Below are 18,794 nucleotides of genomic sequence, written 5' to 3' on the forward strand. Positions count from 1 at the left end.
TAATTTCTAGAAAACGTATGAATTGATGACTAAGCGGCTGCGTTGTACAGGTCTTCTGCTGATGCCTGTGCCCAGGATGTTGCCACTACACCGTAGAATGTCCCCTCAATATTTTCGGCACCATAGAGTCTTTACTCTTATAAGTATGTGCAGTCACTGCTGTGATCCATCTTGCCAGTACTTTTTGGACTTCACCTTGTTTTTGACCTTCAAGAAGTACTGATCTGTGCAGCGGCAGCGCTCTCCGCCCTCCATCCGACAGTCCAGCTGAATGATAACAATCCCTGCAGTGTCATTCAGCTGGACTGTCGGATGGAGGGCGGAGAGTGCTGCCACTGAGGTCTCCGGGGTAGATTCGGTGAGTGGCAGGGGCGCCTGTGTACACTCATCTGCTACTTTTGTCCTGTTGTCAGACCAGACTCCTAGGGGTAAATGTATCAAGCTGTTAGTTTTCGGTGGGTTTGAAAAGTGGTTGCTATAGGCAACATCTCCAGTCAGATTCTAGCTATCCTTTTGTAGAATGTTCTAAATAAATGATAACTAGAATCTGGTTGCTATAGGCAACTTATCCTCTTTTTCAAACGTGCTGGAAACTTGCAGCTTGATGCATTTACCCACTAATTTTTTGATGTAATTGAGACATACATTTCTGTATTTAACACCATGCTGCTCTTGCTTACAGGATAGTAGCATGTGGTCTCTTTTTTTTTTTTTTTTTTTTTGTCTTTTTTTTCTCTCTCCATGTACCCTGTATTAGTTATCATATGTGCTTCCCAACCATTGGAGATTGAATCTGTTGTTATCGCCATCCATTCTGGTACTGACAGAAGTGTTCCTCTTCCCTCCAATGTTGGCTCTATCCACCAGTCTAAACCTGTTTGTTGCTTTGTGTCAATTTTAAAGGTCGCGCAATATATTTTGAATCGTGGTCTCATAGTTTGATTACCTCTAGTTGTAACTTCCTCATGTGCAAATTCACCCATGGCAGAACACCTATGGTTCAGGAGAACATTATTAGGAGACTGAGACCTTCTTTCACTCAGGATTGTTACTTTTATTGGACTAGGTAAGCCAGCTGTTAGTTTTTTGTTTTTTGTTTTTTTTTGTATTCTGCGTTGAGACTCTGATGGTTTTTGTCTTTTTGCTTTGTCAATCTGTACTTATAGGAATTTCAGCTATTGAAAGGGCATAATATGCAGAGCTTTATGTTCCAGCATTGTTTCTGTAACCATGCAATTACCTTGCTCTTGATTTTGGCACTGCTGTCTGTTTTTCCTATTGCAAGGATAGCGGCCAAGTAAGACAGAACTGTAATTCTCTGCTTCCTGAGGGCAGTTCTCAGGGCTACTAACACTTTTTTTTTTTTTTTTATTTGTTTATGCCACGGGAGAAGTTGAAAGGCCAAGTGTAAATGGTGTCCCATACTACAAAATCTGAGAAACCAATGATGCTGAGGTGCAACCAGTGGGGCAATATTTATATTTGTATGATGTGGCCACCGTTAATATTTCCAGATGGGGTTACCGTTTAAAGTACAGACTTGTGGTACTACAACACACTGCATTTTATAGGCATGATAAGCAAACATAACGGCCATTGCTCTATGCAGGCTAATGGGAACTGTGAAAAGGACACAAATGGCCATTACTCAGAGGGTGGTTGAAAATGGTGTTTGTAAGGAAAAGTCTTGTTTGTTGTTTTGGAGCAACATGTGATTTGAGTCCGCCCAGACAGGGAGAGAGGAATGTTGAAATGAAGGTGAAACTGGATATGGGTGTCGATACTGGTTTGACACCTCTGTCATAGAGGGGTGATAGAACTTACTTTTGGATGCTTATTGGGGCCCTCTGCATTCACCGCCTCACACAATTGTGACCACAGTGGTCTTTATAGCTAGGCTCCCTCAAAATGCACTCATACACGATTAAATTATGAATGAGCGCATAAATTTCCGCAAAACTGAAGCACACATTGTCCCGGACTTTGTTTTGCGGACAGAATGGCCTTCCTCTTCCTCCTGCTCCTCCTCACCTCATAGCTCCTCTTTCCCCCGCCACACACTCTCCCTAGCCTCCTCACCTCTCCTGCCTCTCACCATGCTGACAGACAAAAGACACAGGGGAAAGACAAACAAAAAAAACCAAATATTCACAAAACAAGGAAAGGGGAAATACAGTAAACAGCAAAAGAAAAAAAGAAAAAAAAACTCGGCCAAAAATAAATATTAATAAACATATAGTCAGTAAGACAAACAAGGGCATCTAAACAAAATAAGAAGGAAAAAAAAATACACAAAGTTCACTTTCCACATTCCTTAACACAGACTAATCTCTCAACTACACTGTCACCTGCTCTCTCTGCTCCTGTAACCCCTATCAACTCCATTAAGGAAGTAACTTGCTTTTTATAACGTTAGTGAGGTCAAAATCTGGTGACTTTTGCATGTAAAACTTTCGCTACTGAATATATATGGCAACTTGGGAATATAAATAGCCGGTTATCTCTCGCGATTTGCGGCAATTTTATATCACTGAAAAAATTGCAGCTTGATACATTTACCTTCTTGAGTTATCGGAGTTGCATTGATTTAATTTTTTTTCTTATTCAGTCTATTAATTGCTTAAACTGTTCTGAGGATTGCATTAAAATCTCTTTAGAGATGCATTCCACATATAATGTTTCCATTATAATGTTAATTTTTTAGTTGTCTATCACATGCTCCACGTACTGTTATTCATTTTACCAGTTTTCTTTCAAGCACTCTGAAAGAGTACTAAATTGGAATCCGTGTTAAGGACCTAAATTGAATGACTAAAATAGAAAAATAATAAAAAAAACACCCCTTACTATGGCTTACCAGGCACGGGGTCCTTTGAGTTTTTGTGGGCAGTTCTCGTCTTTATACTGCATGCAGTTGTCCAAGAAAAGCAATGCAGCAGTGTGTTTAAAGAACAGGCTAGGAAAGAGTGGCTTGTGCTCGCTGATGCATTATTTCCTTTGGCGTCTGACCTGGATGTGATCTTTGATACTTTTTGACACACTTTGTGACGTGCGAAAATGAAAAATTCACTAAAAAGCAGGAACGGCTTCTGTTACTGGTTGTAGAGAAAACAGGCCAAGGGAAGTCACCCATTCTTCCTGTGTAAGCAAATTCGGTACCCTTTATATCCTTTTTGGGAACAGAATCTTGGGGACATATTTACTAAACTGCGGGTTTGAAAAAGTGGAGATGTTGCCTATAGCAACCAATCAGATTCTAGCTGTCATTTTGTAGAATGCACTAAATAAGTGATAGCTAGGATCTGATTAGTTGCTAGAGACACCAACTTTGCTTTTTCAACCTGCAGTTTAGTAAATATAGTATAGTCCTAGAGTGAAAGGAAAATAAAAGCCTCCTTTTTCTGCCTCCTCTGCTTAGAAGAGATGGGGGGGGGGGGGGTGGTGGTGGAGGGGGGGGGGGGGGGGGGAGTCGAGGTAGGATATTAGGAGCTATACTGTATATACGCTATGGAGGTTTCAACTCCCTGCCTATAATCAGCTCACTAATGGACCACACCCATATATAAGATCTGCCATAGAGTCTGATTAGGAAATTCATGTTTACTATGTGGTTGTCAAACATTTTCCTTGTCTCTGATATTTGTATATGCATGCAAACATCTATTTATTAGTGTTTACATATGTGCATTAGTAAGTGCGATTGGAATTCCAGCAGTTATTCAAACATACATATGTTTATATTTGTAAAGATACATCTGCATTGTTGGTGACTGTTTCTACAGCTATTAATTTAAAGCAAAGTAAATAAGAAGAATCCGGTTCAAGACAGTGATCCAAAGGTGGCTCTATGGATGTACTTGACATTCTAAAGATTTTCCACCTGTTGATACATAATATAAAGCTGTATTATGGAATAAACTTGAACTGCATATTTTTGTCTGTTACCATGGCAACTGATATCATGTAGATAACCTGGTTTTAGATTAAAATACCACTTTCCCGTGTCTTGATTGCAAAGCACCCTTAAGCATCTACACAGAACATACACATAAATTGAAAGTTTTATTTTAACGCAAAATACAATGTGGAATACATTAAAAAGAAAGTTGAAAGCAAAAACAAAAAATCAAAATTTTAACGCTGTACCAAAAGATGTGTATTACAGTTAAATAATGTCTGTGTATTTAGAATTTACACTTTTGAAATATCAGGAGGTTACCTCAGTATCTGACTTAAACTGTACGAAAGTTGTTTTTAACCCTTGAGTATATATGGAATAAATCAAAGTGGAAAAATATTTCCATAAGGGTGTATTAGCAATGCAGAAATCTGTCTCTATCAGTAAAGTACCCGCTTGTGTCATTAGACCTGCTGAGAATGGTGTTGAGTAATTAAGAATTCAAATTTGGAATGGCTTGTAACAGGAATTTCTGGTTTGCTCTTTTTACTGAGAAGTTCCTTCATATAGTATTGCCAGAATATTGGGGATTAGTTTTTAATCTGAGTAATTAACTTATATTTTACAATATATCGATCTCTATTGCTGACCATATATAATAAAATCGTACCTACTTTCCCAGAATGTCCAGAAGATGAATTTTGGATAGTTCTTCTGGACTCCCGGAGAGAGTAGGCCTTTGTCACGGATCCCATCTACTTCTTAGTAAAGTGGGCTGGACAGGGGGCCTCAGTAAGGTGAATGGCTAGGGGAAATCTTTAAAGTTGGCAAGTATGATTTATTGTGTATCATTTTTTTGTTTTCAAGAGAAGATAGCAGATATATGATTTATGATCGTCAATATACAAGGACAGAGGAGTTATAATCTTAAAGTGTAGGGTTAGCACTTTTTGGCAAGTATTCAAATAGTATGCCTACCAATACATCTCAATTGGGGTAAGTCAGGCCACTCGTGATCCCCCGCAAAAAGTGTTGTGTTTTTTTTTGGGTTTTTTTTGTTAATTGATGCCACACGTTTTTGACCATCAGAAATCAGGACTGTTGGCAGGTGTGCAAAATATATTCAATTCATTAGAGGTTTTCAGAGAAGAACATGCTGTATCCCTTATTGCAGAGAGGGTGAGTGCCAGGATGGGTTATATTGCATACACCGCCCTGCAATCTTCAACAGGAACAGACATTACCCTTAATCCCAGTAATAAGTTAGGCTGGATACACACTGCAGGCAAATGCTAATGATAGGATAATTGAAGCGATTTTACCAACAGGAGAAAAAAATCCAGATCAGCATGCTGATTCATGTGTAGACATTATACACGATTTACCTTCAGATTGGTACTCTTCATCTGTTATAACCAATGACAAGGGCCGTAACTAGGGCTGTGCGACAGGGGCGTGACCGCCCAGGGCGCAACGCTGAAGGGGGGCGCAATTTAGGAATATTTTAGGTTAATTTGGTTAAAATTGAGGGCTAGGGGGGCGGCATTTGTCTTTCTTGTCCAGGGCACTAGAATTTTAAGTTACGGCTCTGCCAATGGCTGAACGGTTTGGGGCTCTACAAGTCTCTCCTGAGCCCAACCCCATCTTTTTGGACATTTTTGAGGTGAACCGTTTCCTGCTCAGATCCACTTGTGTGGCAAGCTTCCTTGTCTTCGGTTAGCATCCACTATGTTTCCAAGACATCTGTGGGAGGAGTCCTGTACCACCTCTGGATGAGACCTTTTCGGGGTATACTTCTCTTTTGGACTGCATTCCAACTTCCTCATGTACATATACAGGATGCACAGGTTTTTCATTGGTCTGCATGCACTCATCTGTAAAGATACCTGCAAGGTGCACCTCATCTTTTGTGGTCTGCCTCTTTCACTTAGACACATTCGGAGTGCACTTCCTGCAGATTGCAGTGCAGCTCGTTACATTTTAGAACAAGTGTATTAAGCCTGCCTTCTCCCTAAGTTATGTGAGCATTTAGCAGACACTGACTGCTTTCTAGAGTTTCTGATTCAGACTTTATTCTTTTGTATGGCGCGGTCTCCTGCTCTTTCCCTATAGTCATGCACTCTCCTTTCACTTGTTGCTGCACCCCGGTATCTAGTTTTTTTTGTTTTTTTTTTCTTTCCTCTTTCCCACAAGCCAAATCCTTGTGAAAATGACTGTCAGAATCCCAAACACTTAAACTGGCCATATGTTGCTCTGCACGAGGGTGCCCCAATAACCTATGTGCAAGCGCAGCAAAAGGAGTCCCCAAATAGAAACATTTGAGGATGTACACACTTGTAGAATAATTGGCATTGTGAGAGCGGCAGCGCACACAATCCCTAAATGACACTTTTGCAAAGCTGAGAAAGATCATTCCCACATTGCCATCTGTTAAACTAAGCAAGATACAAATATTGAAGCTGGTTTGACGCTATGTTGATTTCCTGTACTGGGGACATCCCACTGTGCCAACAGACAATGGCCCCTCTTGCGTGCCTTATAAGAAGGTATGTGAAAACCGACACTGGCTAAGCATCTCCTTCAGACCTCCGGACACCAGCTCCTCCAGTGAATTGTCGTTCCAATTCTGCAGAGTGCATACACACTGCAGAATTGGAACAACATTGTTCCATCGTTGAACAAGATTTTAAGTTCAGTCTAAAAATCTCGTTCAACGATTTGATGTTCTTTGGAATGATTGTTCCTCCTTATAGGGCACGCACTACTGTGATATCTGTCCAACTCGTGGTTTAGCTCGATAATCGGCTGAAAACACAGTAATGTATATCCAGCCTTACACCAATACATCTAATTAAAGAGACGCTTATTTGTAACTGGTATATCAGAAGGCATGTTATTGTAAGATAAACTAGTGCTACAAGCTGTTACAAGCAAATCTAACAAAGCATTTAGAAGTTGGGGACCGTAGGTGAAAGCTCAGAGGGCTGCCTATTGACCATCACAGTTTTAGAGCATACAAATGAAATGTATCCCCTTTGTATCTGATACTTTGTTACAGAACACTGTTCTATATAAATGTATTTTAAGCATTTGTAACAGGGAATTGGAAACCTACTGGTCCTCAGATAATTTATTTTGGTGTGTATTTGTTTTTTTTTTTGTTTTTTTATTCAAATTCAAAAGTAGCATTTATGCCCATCCACAAAAATGGAATCAGAATGTTTTTAAATGCATTTATTTTATCACGTTAGAACTCTGTAATGTGTAAATGTTTCGTTCAAATTGTTGTCTGCATGTATAGGGAAAATTTGAATAATACTTCTAGGGGGCATTTTCAAGTTAAGATTAATACACTTGTGGCTTGTGCAGGACAACACAATTTTTTTTTTTTGTGGCACAATAAACTTCCTGATGAGTAATTATAGCCTGGCAATTGCTCCTCTTCAGAACTAAATGGTAATGATGGGAAAAGTACAAAATCTTTAAATTATAAAAAAAAATATGGTGATCTAAGGGAAAAGTACTTTTTAGAGACTACTATACATTTTAACCATGTATTGTAAGAAACCTATAAATAAGTCAATACAAATATATGACCTCTGTTTAGTCCTACAGTCATTCAGCTGCCTGTGAGTGCACGAGGATACACAGGTCATCCTCCTGTCATGACTATTTCTTCCTGACATAACTACATGAGAAACAGTACGTTAAAAACAGATTAGAGAATAGGTGGAAACCTTGCCAATTATCTGGGCAGATCTGTTATGCTTTAGGTTTCTGTAGTATCCAGGGGCAAAGGAAGTATTGTCCAAATGGTAACAAGAACTAGTTTTAAGGAAATATCAAAATATCCTATAAGCTAATGTCCCTGAGCTGGTTAACAAATTGAAGATGAAGAGTTTGGATAGTTCCACAACATAATGATCAAAAACTTCGAATACACCATGTAGTACTTACAGGAAACAAGGTTTTGGAATGGTTGTCACAGTCCCAAACATTTATATATTAATGAATATCTGTGGGGATAAGTCCAACAAGCAGTACGGGCATACCTCTGAACATTGGTCGTGCCCATATCAAATGTGGGCGTGGCCACATCTGGTGGGCATGTCTAGCTCTTTTGAAGCGCTAGACTGCCCTGTTCACTACTCCCCTCCAGTTCTCTTCATTGCCATGTGAACCATTGCACACTGCACCTCTTCACTGCTACTCTGCGATGCAGAGCTACAGTGGAAAGAATCTCTCAACTTTCCCACTGATTGGCCCAATACAATTTATGAGCTAGACAGCTGTGCAGGAAAGAATGGGGAAAATAATCCAGCAAGACTAGCTTTATACAAGAAACGTTTGGAAGGTGTGAATTCAGCAAAGGAGTTGACTTACTCAAACTGTTGCATATGTCAAATTCATATTTTTTATTCCCCCCCCCCCCCCCCCCCCAAATTTGTTAAATTCATACATTTTAGTAGTTGTAAAGTTTCTACCTTATAGAAGTTGTGTGAACTTCTTTTTACTTAGAGATTCACTGGAACCTGGAATTTGACCAGTGCAAGAAAGTTCAAGAATGCAGCATACAACTTGTTATTCCTTAACTGCAGCCATATTGTTTCTGCATACAGCCTCAGGTAATATGAGTTTTTTGGCCCACAGCTTCTTAGTACTTTTCTGGGATTACATTGGACGTAAGGGCAGAACAGGTACATTCTGGTCCCTAAAAAGCATTTTAGAAGCTTGGCTAACCTCTTCCCACTAGGCTATCTGCATATAGATTCCTCGTTAAATGAAGAGAAAAAGTCCAGAAAAGATTGGAACAATTTTTTTTAAAGTTGGGAGATAATAGTTTTGTAAGGAAAGATTTGTCTGCCCTTCAAAAATTAAAGATGTAGGTATGCCAATTAAACTAGGTCTAATGGATTGCATGGAGTATCATATTATTATACTAGTGGTATTCTAGTATGTCTTACAAACAAAACTGTACCTTTGTGTCTAAAATATTACTTATACAAAGGCCCAATAATGTATTCCACTAATGTTATGTGCCTAACATATTATACAGGAAAGATAGAGACCCCCCCCCCCCTTCTCCCTGAGTGCAAAGTGCAAAGAAAAGGCATAAAACATATTGAAGCTGGGGTATTACTTTACCAGAGCCTCAATCCTTTAAAGCACCAGAGCAGGTTTTTTTTTTTTTTTTAAAGCTGTCGTGGCAGCTAATATTTGTCCAGTCAGTTAAATAAAAACACTAAACTCATTATCTACAGAAATCCTCCACAAAGTAGCATAAATACAAAATAAACTACATATACTAAATAATGAAAAAAAATGCATAAATGCCAACTGATCTACCTGCATATATATGCATTGTTCTTACAATGCTTCAGGTTGTGGTTATAGATATGTGGAATTGCAGGGGTCCAGGTCATGTTCTAAATTCATACTTGCCAATGGTCCTAGATGTACCTGTTCTGACAGACTTTTTAAAGTTCATCTGTTTGTTTATATGTGCTTTCCAGAATCGCATTGAAATTACTCACACTTGCCTACAAAGCCCTCAATAACCGCCACCCCTGCATACATCTCAAAGCTCATATCAAAATAATCTCTCTCCCCGCTCGCTTACATCTACCCCTCTGACCTGCGCCTCTCTGGTAACCACCTCTCACTCCCGCCTACAAGACTTCTCCTGTGCTGCTCCCCACTTATGGAATTCCCTACTATGCTCAAGCAAACTTTCCCACATCCTTCAAATCTTTAGACGCTCTTTGAAAACAAATCTCTTATCCCCAATAACACTATTCCCACTAATACACCATCACAACTGTCCCAATCTTCACTATAAGCCACACTCTGTCCTCTTGTTTCGAAATTGAACAACCATTGGTGTCTTTGTAGCCATGTGAAACAGAGTGCTTGTTTCACGTGGTCTGTTTAACTGTTCTACCTGTTGTATTGAGCTGCCTTACTTTAAGGCTGTCCCTTAAACATTTTGGTGACCCCCAGATATTCTGGTAACGCAAGATAAACCTCAACAACTAGCATACTTATTTGTAATGTACATATTGCCCACACCATACTTGCACTGCAATGTGTGGTATGTGGCGTTGTGTTTATGAATGCTTGTAAAAAGTGTTTGCGTGTCCCATTATTATAGCTGACTGAGAGTCTTTTCCATGCATGGCATGTAGTAATAACATGGAATAAAAGAGTGACATTCTTTACTAAATGAACTCAATATATTGAGCAATCTATTTGTGTTGTTGAATTTGGATGTTGCCTACGTGAACAGGTTTTTAAGAGCAACATTTCTTAAACATGAAACTTTTCATTGTACTTTTGTGTAGGAGGTGAGGGGCTACTGAACTAAGGGAGTGGGGAGGATCACTGGATGCGGATGTGCCAATTACAACAAATCTATGTTTGTAATTCTGTAATTTGCCATTGGTGTTTGTTTTAGTATGTAGTGTAAAAAAAACCCAAAAAACTAATTATTTACACGTTGTTTGATCGATTTCTTTAGAAGTATATTTTCCCTTTTGCTGTGTGCTGCATATTCAATCTACTTTTTATCTGTAAATTTACTTTTTTTTTTTTTTTTGTAACAGGTTTGCTAGTTGCCATTTTGTACAATATTATTCAGATTCAGACATGTGACTTTACTAGTCAATTGTTTTTAGTAAGGCATGAGTCAAATGTTTTGTATAAAGTCACTTTTAATAGCAGTATCTATGCTTTGATGATAATAATTAATATATCTGGGAGTGCAACTTTAAATTAAAATGGTAATATGTTTAAGTATAATGATGGGGTCTCATAAGAAAATGTCTAATTTTCTAGTGATTGTGTTCATTAAATCTGAAAAACAAAATTAAGTGTCCTTTACATTAACGTGCTTAGTATTTAAATTGTTGCATTTGCATAAAGCTAAAATTGTGATATTTATGTTTTTTCAGCAATTTTTCCAACTTGTCAAGTTAAGAAAACTTGGTCTTAGTGATAATGAAATTCAGCGACTTCCGCCAGAGATAGCAAACTTTATGCAGTTGGTTGACCTTGATGTGTCTCGGAATGGTGAGTTTGAATCTGGTAAATGGTTTATATTACATACTTTTAGTTTGCTATAAACTTTTGGTATATTAAATGTTTTGTATAGGTATATATTATAGATTAAAATGCAGTTGTGCTAAACTAAAAATATTTTGCTTGCAAATCATTTACATATGCTGTAGTAGTATTTATCACTGATCATTTTCGGGGCAGTGTAATCTTGTCCGCATACTGCAAATTATTCCCTTGACGGTTAACATTGGCCTCTGCATGGTTATTTCAGCTCTGGGGGAATCTGAATGTAGCTATGTGCACTGTGGAGTTCATACAAGCTTTTTTCCACATGGACCAACATTGTGTATGTACTGCAGTGGTAGGATCTGTTCTGCAGACCAGCGAACATAAGCGGACACATGCCTTTGGTGTAGAGTTCAGTAAAATGTTTTTGTTATTGCATTCCGTGAAGAACTTGACTAATTTCATCACTGCAATAAGCATCTTGATCCTAGTTTATATGAATAAATACATTATATTACTACATACAATGTAGGAAGTTTATCACAATTCTATAGTCAAATAACATCAATATTTCAAATAAATGGGCGCTAGGTAAATCAAGATCATTATTAAAAAGAACTCTACAATGCTTGAGTCTGAATCTATTGGGTCCTTTAATAGGACAGGGAAATAATGTTATTTTTAGAAGAGCTCGTAATTTAAAGGAACATTTGGCACCTAGCTTCTTTAGATTAGAGAAATCTGTGGAATTACCATGTGCCATGTCTACGGATAATTGGTTGAAGACCAAACCAAAAGGTTTTTATAAATGTGGCAGAACTAGATGTCTTACGTGTAATTATGTTGATCATAAATGTATGTCCTTCACATCTTTTCATTCTAATGATACATTTGCAATTGAACAATTTTTAAATTGCCAATCAAATTTTGTCATCTATCTTATAAACTGTGGGTGTGGCCAACAATATGTTGGTCGCACCATTCGCCCCTTGGCATCACGATTTACTGAACATCGTCGGAATATTCTTTAAAACATAAAATCTCATAGTCTATTTAGTCATGTGAATTCCTGCAAGACAGGGGGTTTAGATAAACTTCAAGTACGAGCTATTGAACAGGTGAAGGCCATCCCTCGTGGTGGCGATAGATTTAACTCACTGTGCCGTAGGGAAGCTTATTGGATATTCAGGCTAGATACTCTTGTACCTTCCGGTTTGAACGAGAGCATTGAATTAAGCAATATTTAGATGGTTGACATTTGTTAGATCCTTTTGTTCTCCTATTGTTCCTTTCTCCTTTTCCTTTTTTTTCCCTTTAAGATTATTTAATTTTATTTTTATTTATACTTTATTTTATTTTTTATAATACTCATACCTATCTGTACCAATCTGGAGTTATAGGTATTGGCTCAAATTTATGCATCTTAAGAGGTGCTTAGTTATATGGGTTTGCGACATTTTTTATATATATATATATATATATATATATATATATATATATATATATATATATATATATATATATATATATATATATATATATATATATATATATATGTATCCCTATATTTCAATTGTTCTGCATTAGGGTATTATACTATAATTTTAAGTCTAAATTGGTTCATTTAGTGCATGCTGTAGTCATGTCAACATGAACCAAGTTGCATGTTTATTTATAAACATATATTTGTGCTTACTTATGAATTTTAATTGATTTATCCATTCTTGCCATGAGTGCTTTGGTGGTTGGGTTTCTCAACCTAATGTATAAGAGGATGATCTGAATCATTTTTAGTTTTTATTTTTGCGATCTTTGGTCATGTGCCTGGATCGGCTTATAAATTGTTTTGCCTGTGAAACAATTACCATTCCTCTGATGAAACCGGACTGCCCGGAGAAACGCGTCAGTATTGGCTATTTCGTATCAGCTGACAAACTGACCCCGCCTATCTACCCCGGGGTACTGTGTGCCGGACTGTTGTTATTATTTCTCCTGCACTTACAGAGACAACGGACATTTCCTATTAACATACCAACCGCGGAGGACTTCCTAAGATTACTTGATGAGCTAAGTAAAACTTATGCTTAACACAATACAAGCACTGTTTTGAGACTTTGTATGTACACGTTTGCATAGCTGCTGCCGCTTGGTCCCGTTGTGGCCGGCTTGCTGTGTCTGAATCATACAAGCTGGGCAGCCACTGCATTTCAGCGTTGGATAAACAAGTTCAATTTCATGCAGATGCTAAATCAGGGATTTGAAGGCTTATTGGTGTATGGCTATATGCCTAAAATTGTACTACCAATAGACCTATCTTCATGTATCCATACACTTTGAACTGTTATTTTCTATTTTACATGTTAGTATTCAAGCAAGAGGCGCTCCTGAACAGTTTGGTTTACTTTTTGACATGCTCATTTTTTGAGCTGGATTAACATTTCTTGCTTGTGCTGGATTATATTTATACAATTTTTTACATGCTATGGTCACTAATGCTATACGGCCTTATGGGACTATACTCTGCACAACAGTTTTGGATTGCTCACTAACCGGTTTGATTACCGTAATTTGATTGGTCCGGACCACAGCTTGGTTTATATTCTCTGTTTATAGATTGATATCGCTAAACATTGGCCAATTTTACATGCACTGGTGCACCAGTCTATTTAATTAATAAGCTAATTGTATAATATGTCAGTGATATCTATTCTATTGTAGGAATATTAATTGTATGTATGCTAGTCAGGTGTGGTATTATCACAATCAGGCTTTTTGGCTTTAATTTGTATTAAACTATTTTTACAGTTGAGTCAGCGCTGCCCTCTACTTTTTTTTTTTATATATGATTTAACATCAATATTTAACAGATTTTGCGCCCTGGGATATTTACTTATTTATCGTCTATGTACTAACTTTGGAGGATTGGCTTTTCCCCTGTTTTCTTCCAGGAGTGGCAGAATTTTTTTTACATTCCACAAAGAAACGCAGATTCCCAAATGTCACTATTTTTAACTAAAAATAAAATACATGTGTATATGTGGTGCACTCTTTCTGCAGGCAGTTTGAACCACTGATTTACAGAAACTAAATTTTGCCGGATCCAAGTTTAGACATTAGTGCCGTAAAAATGGTGATCTGTTCATTTATTGTATTTACTTAAGTCCTGGAAGATTTCCTTTTAATCATTTTCAAGGGAGTAGAATGAAGGTATTCAGTTTCATATAAAAATATAGATTACATTGTCCTCACTAGGATGGATATATACATATATGTCAAATATCATTATATTTCAATATTTACTCCTATATATTGGTAAGATGTTTAAATTTGCTTTCAAGGCAGCATGGCATACAAAAGTTTTTTTTGTTTTTTTTATCCGATTTTAAAATACTCTTTTGTTTTTAGATTTAATGTTTTTGTAACGCTTTATGTAGTGTGTGAAATGCACCTTGTCACTGAAGATATGGGAATCCGTTCTTAGGTTGTGACACCAGTATGTTTTGAACGTCACTTTTTCCAATCAAAATAAGTAATGTGCAGAAACTGTGTCAAGGTCATTTAGTGACACTTCAGCATTTCCACAGCTGAAGTGCCCTGATGACCTTATGTCGGGGCACATCATGTCTGACAGGGAACAATGTTTCCCATTGAAAGCTGCATGTTACTAAATGTTAGTATAAACACCAGTTTATATTTACCTTGTAACTGTGGTACACTGCTGATCATTACTGCTGTCACTCTGCTCTGGTCCCAGGTCTTGGCTGTATATTATGCTCGAAGCATTTAACTACATTTCTGGCTTCTCTGCACTGATTATAATGTGCTATATTATAATGTGAACTTTTAGTAAAGCACATTATAAACAGTGAAAGCTTATTATGAGAATGCATACAAGCAGAACCCAGATATTCGATCAAGTACTGTAACTAAAAGCACAAATCAAGGGTCCATGGGAGCTGTGCAGAGCTATTGGCAGCAGATTAATCATCTGTAGATTATATTCGTTTAGAATATATCTTATTTGTATATGTTGGATTCAGAGACTTTGTGATGTGTAATACACTGTATACTGGAGCACTACAGGAAAAATGAGCAGCATTTGCTAAATAAAATCTTGCCTTTCCTAGCTGGGATTATGTTTAGCCTGACTTGTTTTGCGTTGGTTTTTGGAGTGTGACGTAGTTGGGATTAAGTATTTTGTCTTTTGGTTGTGCATGCATTTATACAGCATATGCTCTAAAACATCTGGCCTAAACCAAGAGAGTTTTATATTCAAGCCTTGTCATCACATGTGATATTTTCCTCAGAATGGACTCTTGTTTTATGACTGAGGCATAGTTTTCCAATCATCCAAGCATTCAAGGCTGCTTTGGATTGTTCGGGCGATTTCTAATAAAACACATCAACTGCCTTGGAAAATGAATTATAACTCTTTGATATCAATATGAGAAATGTCACTCATGGTGCTGAATAATGTATGCGTTCCATTAAAAAGATTTAATGTTCTGCTGTTCCCAGAGTACTTTTGCATCCGGGGTGGATATTCCTCTAAAAGTTCTTCAAAAGAAAATGTTTGTGTGTTTGTTCTCTTTTCTAGAAGACCTTTTAGCAGTGTATTTAATGTTTTCTTGTACATGGCACATGTGTGGAATTGTTATAATCATTATCTTTTGGTGATAAAGTGTTGACCTATCCTGCAGTGCTGTACTTTGAGGGGATCATGGCACTGATGACATGAAACAAAAGTTAGATGATCTACCCAAATGGCCTTACAATCTGAGAGGTTTGAGGGACACTTGATACATAAGGAATTGCAACTTGGCACCCATTCAGACAGACTTTTTTTTTTTTTTTTATCAAATCCAAGTCCTTTTTTAATTATTGCTATGGATCGCTAAGTGAAACACTTATCTCACTATTTCACTTATTCCATTGACTTCAAATTTATGTTTTATATGGATCAATGTTTGCAAACACATCTTCATGACTTCAAAGGAAAAGACTACGCTTGTTTTAAAAACTTCCTTGTGTTCTGTGTAATATACTGTGACTGGATCACTTAAAAATAACATGATATAAGTTTATTTAAAGGAAATAGTGCAGGGTGCCTAATTAAATCATTGCAATGTACTGATTTTACTAGACCATGTGGCACTTTGTAGAGGAATTGCATTCATTTCTGAGGTATTCATTTCTCATGCAATGCGCATTTGTTGGGGAAGTCTTTTGTGCAGTTTGGTAGAGGAAATGTCTTGTCTTGTTTGGGGTTTAGTAATGTTGCTAGAGGAAATCTCCATATGTGAGGAGAGGAAGTCTATTTGCGGATAGCAGATAATGCTAAATAAGTCTATTCAATGTTAGTGAGGAATACTTGAATGGACAGCAGGTAGCCGTTGACTGTATCCTTGTTAACGTGAAAGGAAATCTCTGAAAAATGGGATTCAGGATATCGCAGAAAACTGTACATTTTGTTAAGTATAAATTGCATTTAAATCCATGTTTGGGTAAACATATTGCATCCTGTTGCTAAAAATAACTCAGATTTCATGGGGCTGGCTTACCCTGTGAGGCTGTGTCCAAAACTGTATAAAACAGCACTGGTTTGTACTGAATGTGTCATTCTTGTTCCATCTGGCCTGGTCATTGGTACCTTCAACCAGTGTGAAAGCAAATAAACATCACTTGCGTCAAAGACCTGCTTGAGAACTTCTCCATGCTGAAATTCCTGTGACCTACAGATTAGACCGAAAATCTAATACGTTCCCGGCTGTCAGAGGTTTGGACCCAGCTTTCCAGCACTACCGCTCTGCCCGCTACCCAGCAGCTCTGGCCAGTGGGATAGGCCAGGGGGATCCATCCACAGCAACCCTGATCCATAGTAACAAGTCAGGAGTACCAGCCCAGGTGTACCAGCAAAGGGGTACCCTAGCAGTTAGTTACCCAGAAGGAACCCGGTTCTGGATGCCGGTAAGGAGTCCAGTGGTGGCAGCATTTGTAAACCTCTCCTACTGCAGTTAGAGGGCGTATTTGGGTTAACAAAAAGGAACAGCGGCAAAGTAAGCCCAGGCGTCTCCCAGCAACAACAGACAGGGTGGCATAAGCGGTCCATTCTCTCACATATACAAACACATACAGCTTGTCATTTTGAAATCATGCTTGAGCAAATTTTAACTGAAGATTATGCCAGGTTGGAAAAGTTAGAAAGCCTGGAATGTTGTTACAAAAAATATATGACCTGACAAATTCTTTTGGGGATGGACTATCCGTATTGGAGGGGCGTATTAATTCTTATCTAATGGCAATATATTCATTCATGCGTTGCACAGCATACAAACATGGCATACTTAATAATAGCAACATACTATTGCCTAAACACAGCCTCAAATAGTATTATCTAGCAGTTTATAACAGCCGGTACAGCTAAACACTATATGGACCTTTTTTTTCTTTTTCCCTACTTTCCATGTCCAGTAAATTTGCTGGGAATCATTAGAATAGTTTCCTGACAGATACACTGGATGCTATGATGTTACTAACTCAGTTACTGTGTATAGTGATAGGTGCAGGGAATATAGCGCTTTTCTGATGCAGCAGAAGACTTTTAGAAGAGGCAATAGGGATGTGTTAGAGGTGTCTGAACTCCTGACTGTTCTCAAAGAAGCAGTCCCAGTTTTTATGCAAGTGCCTAGCATGATGTGAGGAGATGGAGGTCTGGTGAAGGCAGTATTGACAGGTATAATTAATGAAGAGGGTTGTGATTGTGGCAGGAACATTTTTTAGAGACAGCCTGAGTGTATATCTGTAAGCAGTAGGGATTGAGGAGTGAGCTGGAAAACTTTTTGAGGTTTCCTTTTTTACAGGTGTTTTTTTTTTTTTTTTTCTTTTTCTTTTATGAAACGAGTGACATTTATAAAGACTACACATTTGTCTCAGAAGAGGACACCTAGTAGTGAATGAATAGCAAGCTTTTTATTTTGAAGATTTTTGACTTTTCACTAACTTCTCTACAGTTGTAAGAAAGTTGGCGCACCCTTTATAAATATTGGTATTCTTGCACTTATCTGACCTAGATAGGGTTGGCAAATCCAGGTTTCCATAGCAACTAAAAATCCATTCTTGTAACTGTAGCATCTCCTCCTTTCTGTGTTCCCATGTCCCACCTCTTCATGCACAGAAAGCTGGTTGTGAATGACCGCTTCCTCTGACATTTATTTGCCAGAAATTACAAGCTATTGACACCAGTGGAATTTCACCATAATGCAGCTTTGACTGCTGTAATGTCTGTTTTAAAACGCTGTGTGTGGTAATCTATGTACCGGAGTTGGAGGAGAAACCATGAAACAGTAACTGAGGTCATTTATTGGGGACATTAATAAGTGGTAGGCTGGATAATGGTAGGTTTGTTAAAGTGGTGACATGCTGATCATTTGGACTAAATTATGGCTAATATTTTGCTGGCTGCTAACTCCAACTTTAGCTGTATTTCTTAGTGTGAGTTCTGTGCCTACTTGCTGCACCACCACCCCTGCTGCTTTTGCCGTTTTCATTCCCCACAGCCAGTAGCAGACTGCTTGCCAGAGCAAGGTGTTTCCCTCCAAACTGATGGACACAGATGATTTACATGTTTCAGCTTCTAAACAGGAATACAGAGAGGGCACAGCTGATTTAACTCTTTAAAACAAAGCCAGGGGGTTTAAAATATGTCATGTTGTGAATGTCCAAATATAGCGCATGAAAATGTCAACTCTAGAGAGACAGTGTGATTTTTCAGAATGGCACACTTTTACTTTACATTGAGAATACTTGCAATGGGGACTGAATTGTGTATTCTACA

At 37.9% G+C, this 18,794-nt stretch overlaps 1 protein-coding gene across 1 annotated transcript in view; it reads left to right on the forward strand.

Moving 5' to 3' along the window:
* LRRC1 (leucine rich repeat containing 1) overlaps window positions 1–18,794 on the forward strand; it is a 111,297-nt gene that overhangs the window by 29,013 nt on the left and 63,490 nt on the right. Inside the window, exon 2 of the mRNA XM_075202510.1 lies at window positions 10,849–10,966. Coding sequence (XP_075058611.1) covers window positions 10,849–10,966 — 118 coding nt within the window. The remainder of the gene's footprint in view (window positions 1–10,848; window positions 10,967–18,794) is intronic.

The sequence above is a fragment of the Mixophyes fleayi genome, chromosome 3, assembly GCF_038048845.1.
Source record: "Mixophyes fleayi isolate aMixFle1 chromosome 3, aMixFle1.hap1, whole genome shotgun sequence".
Taxonomy (NCBI): Eukaryota; Metazoa; Chordata; class Amphibia; order Anura; family Limnodynastidae; genus Mixophyes; species Mixophyes fleayi.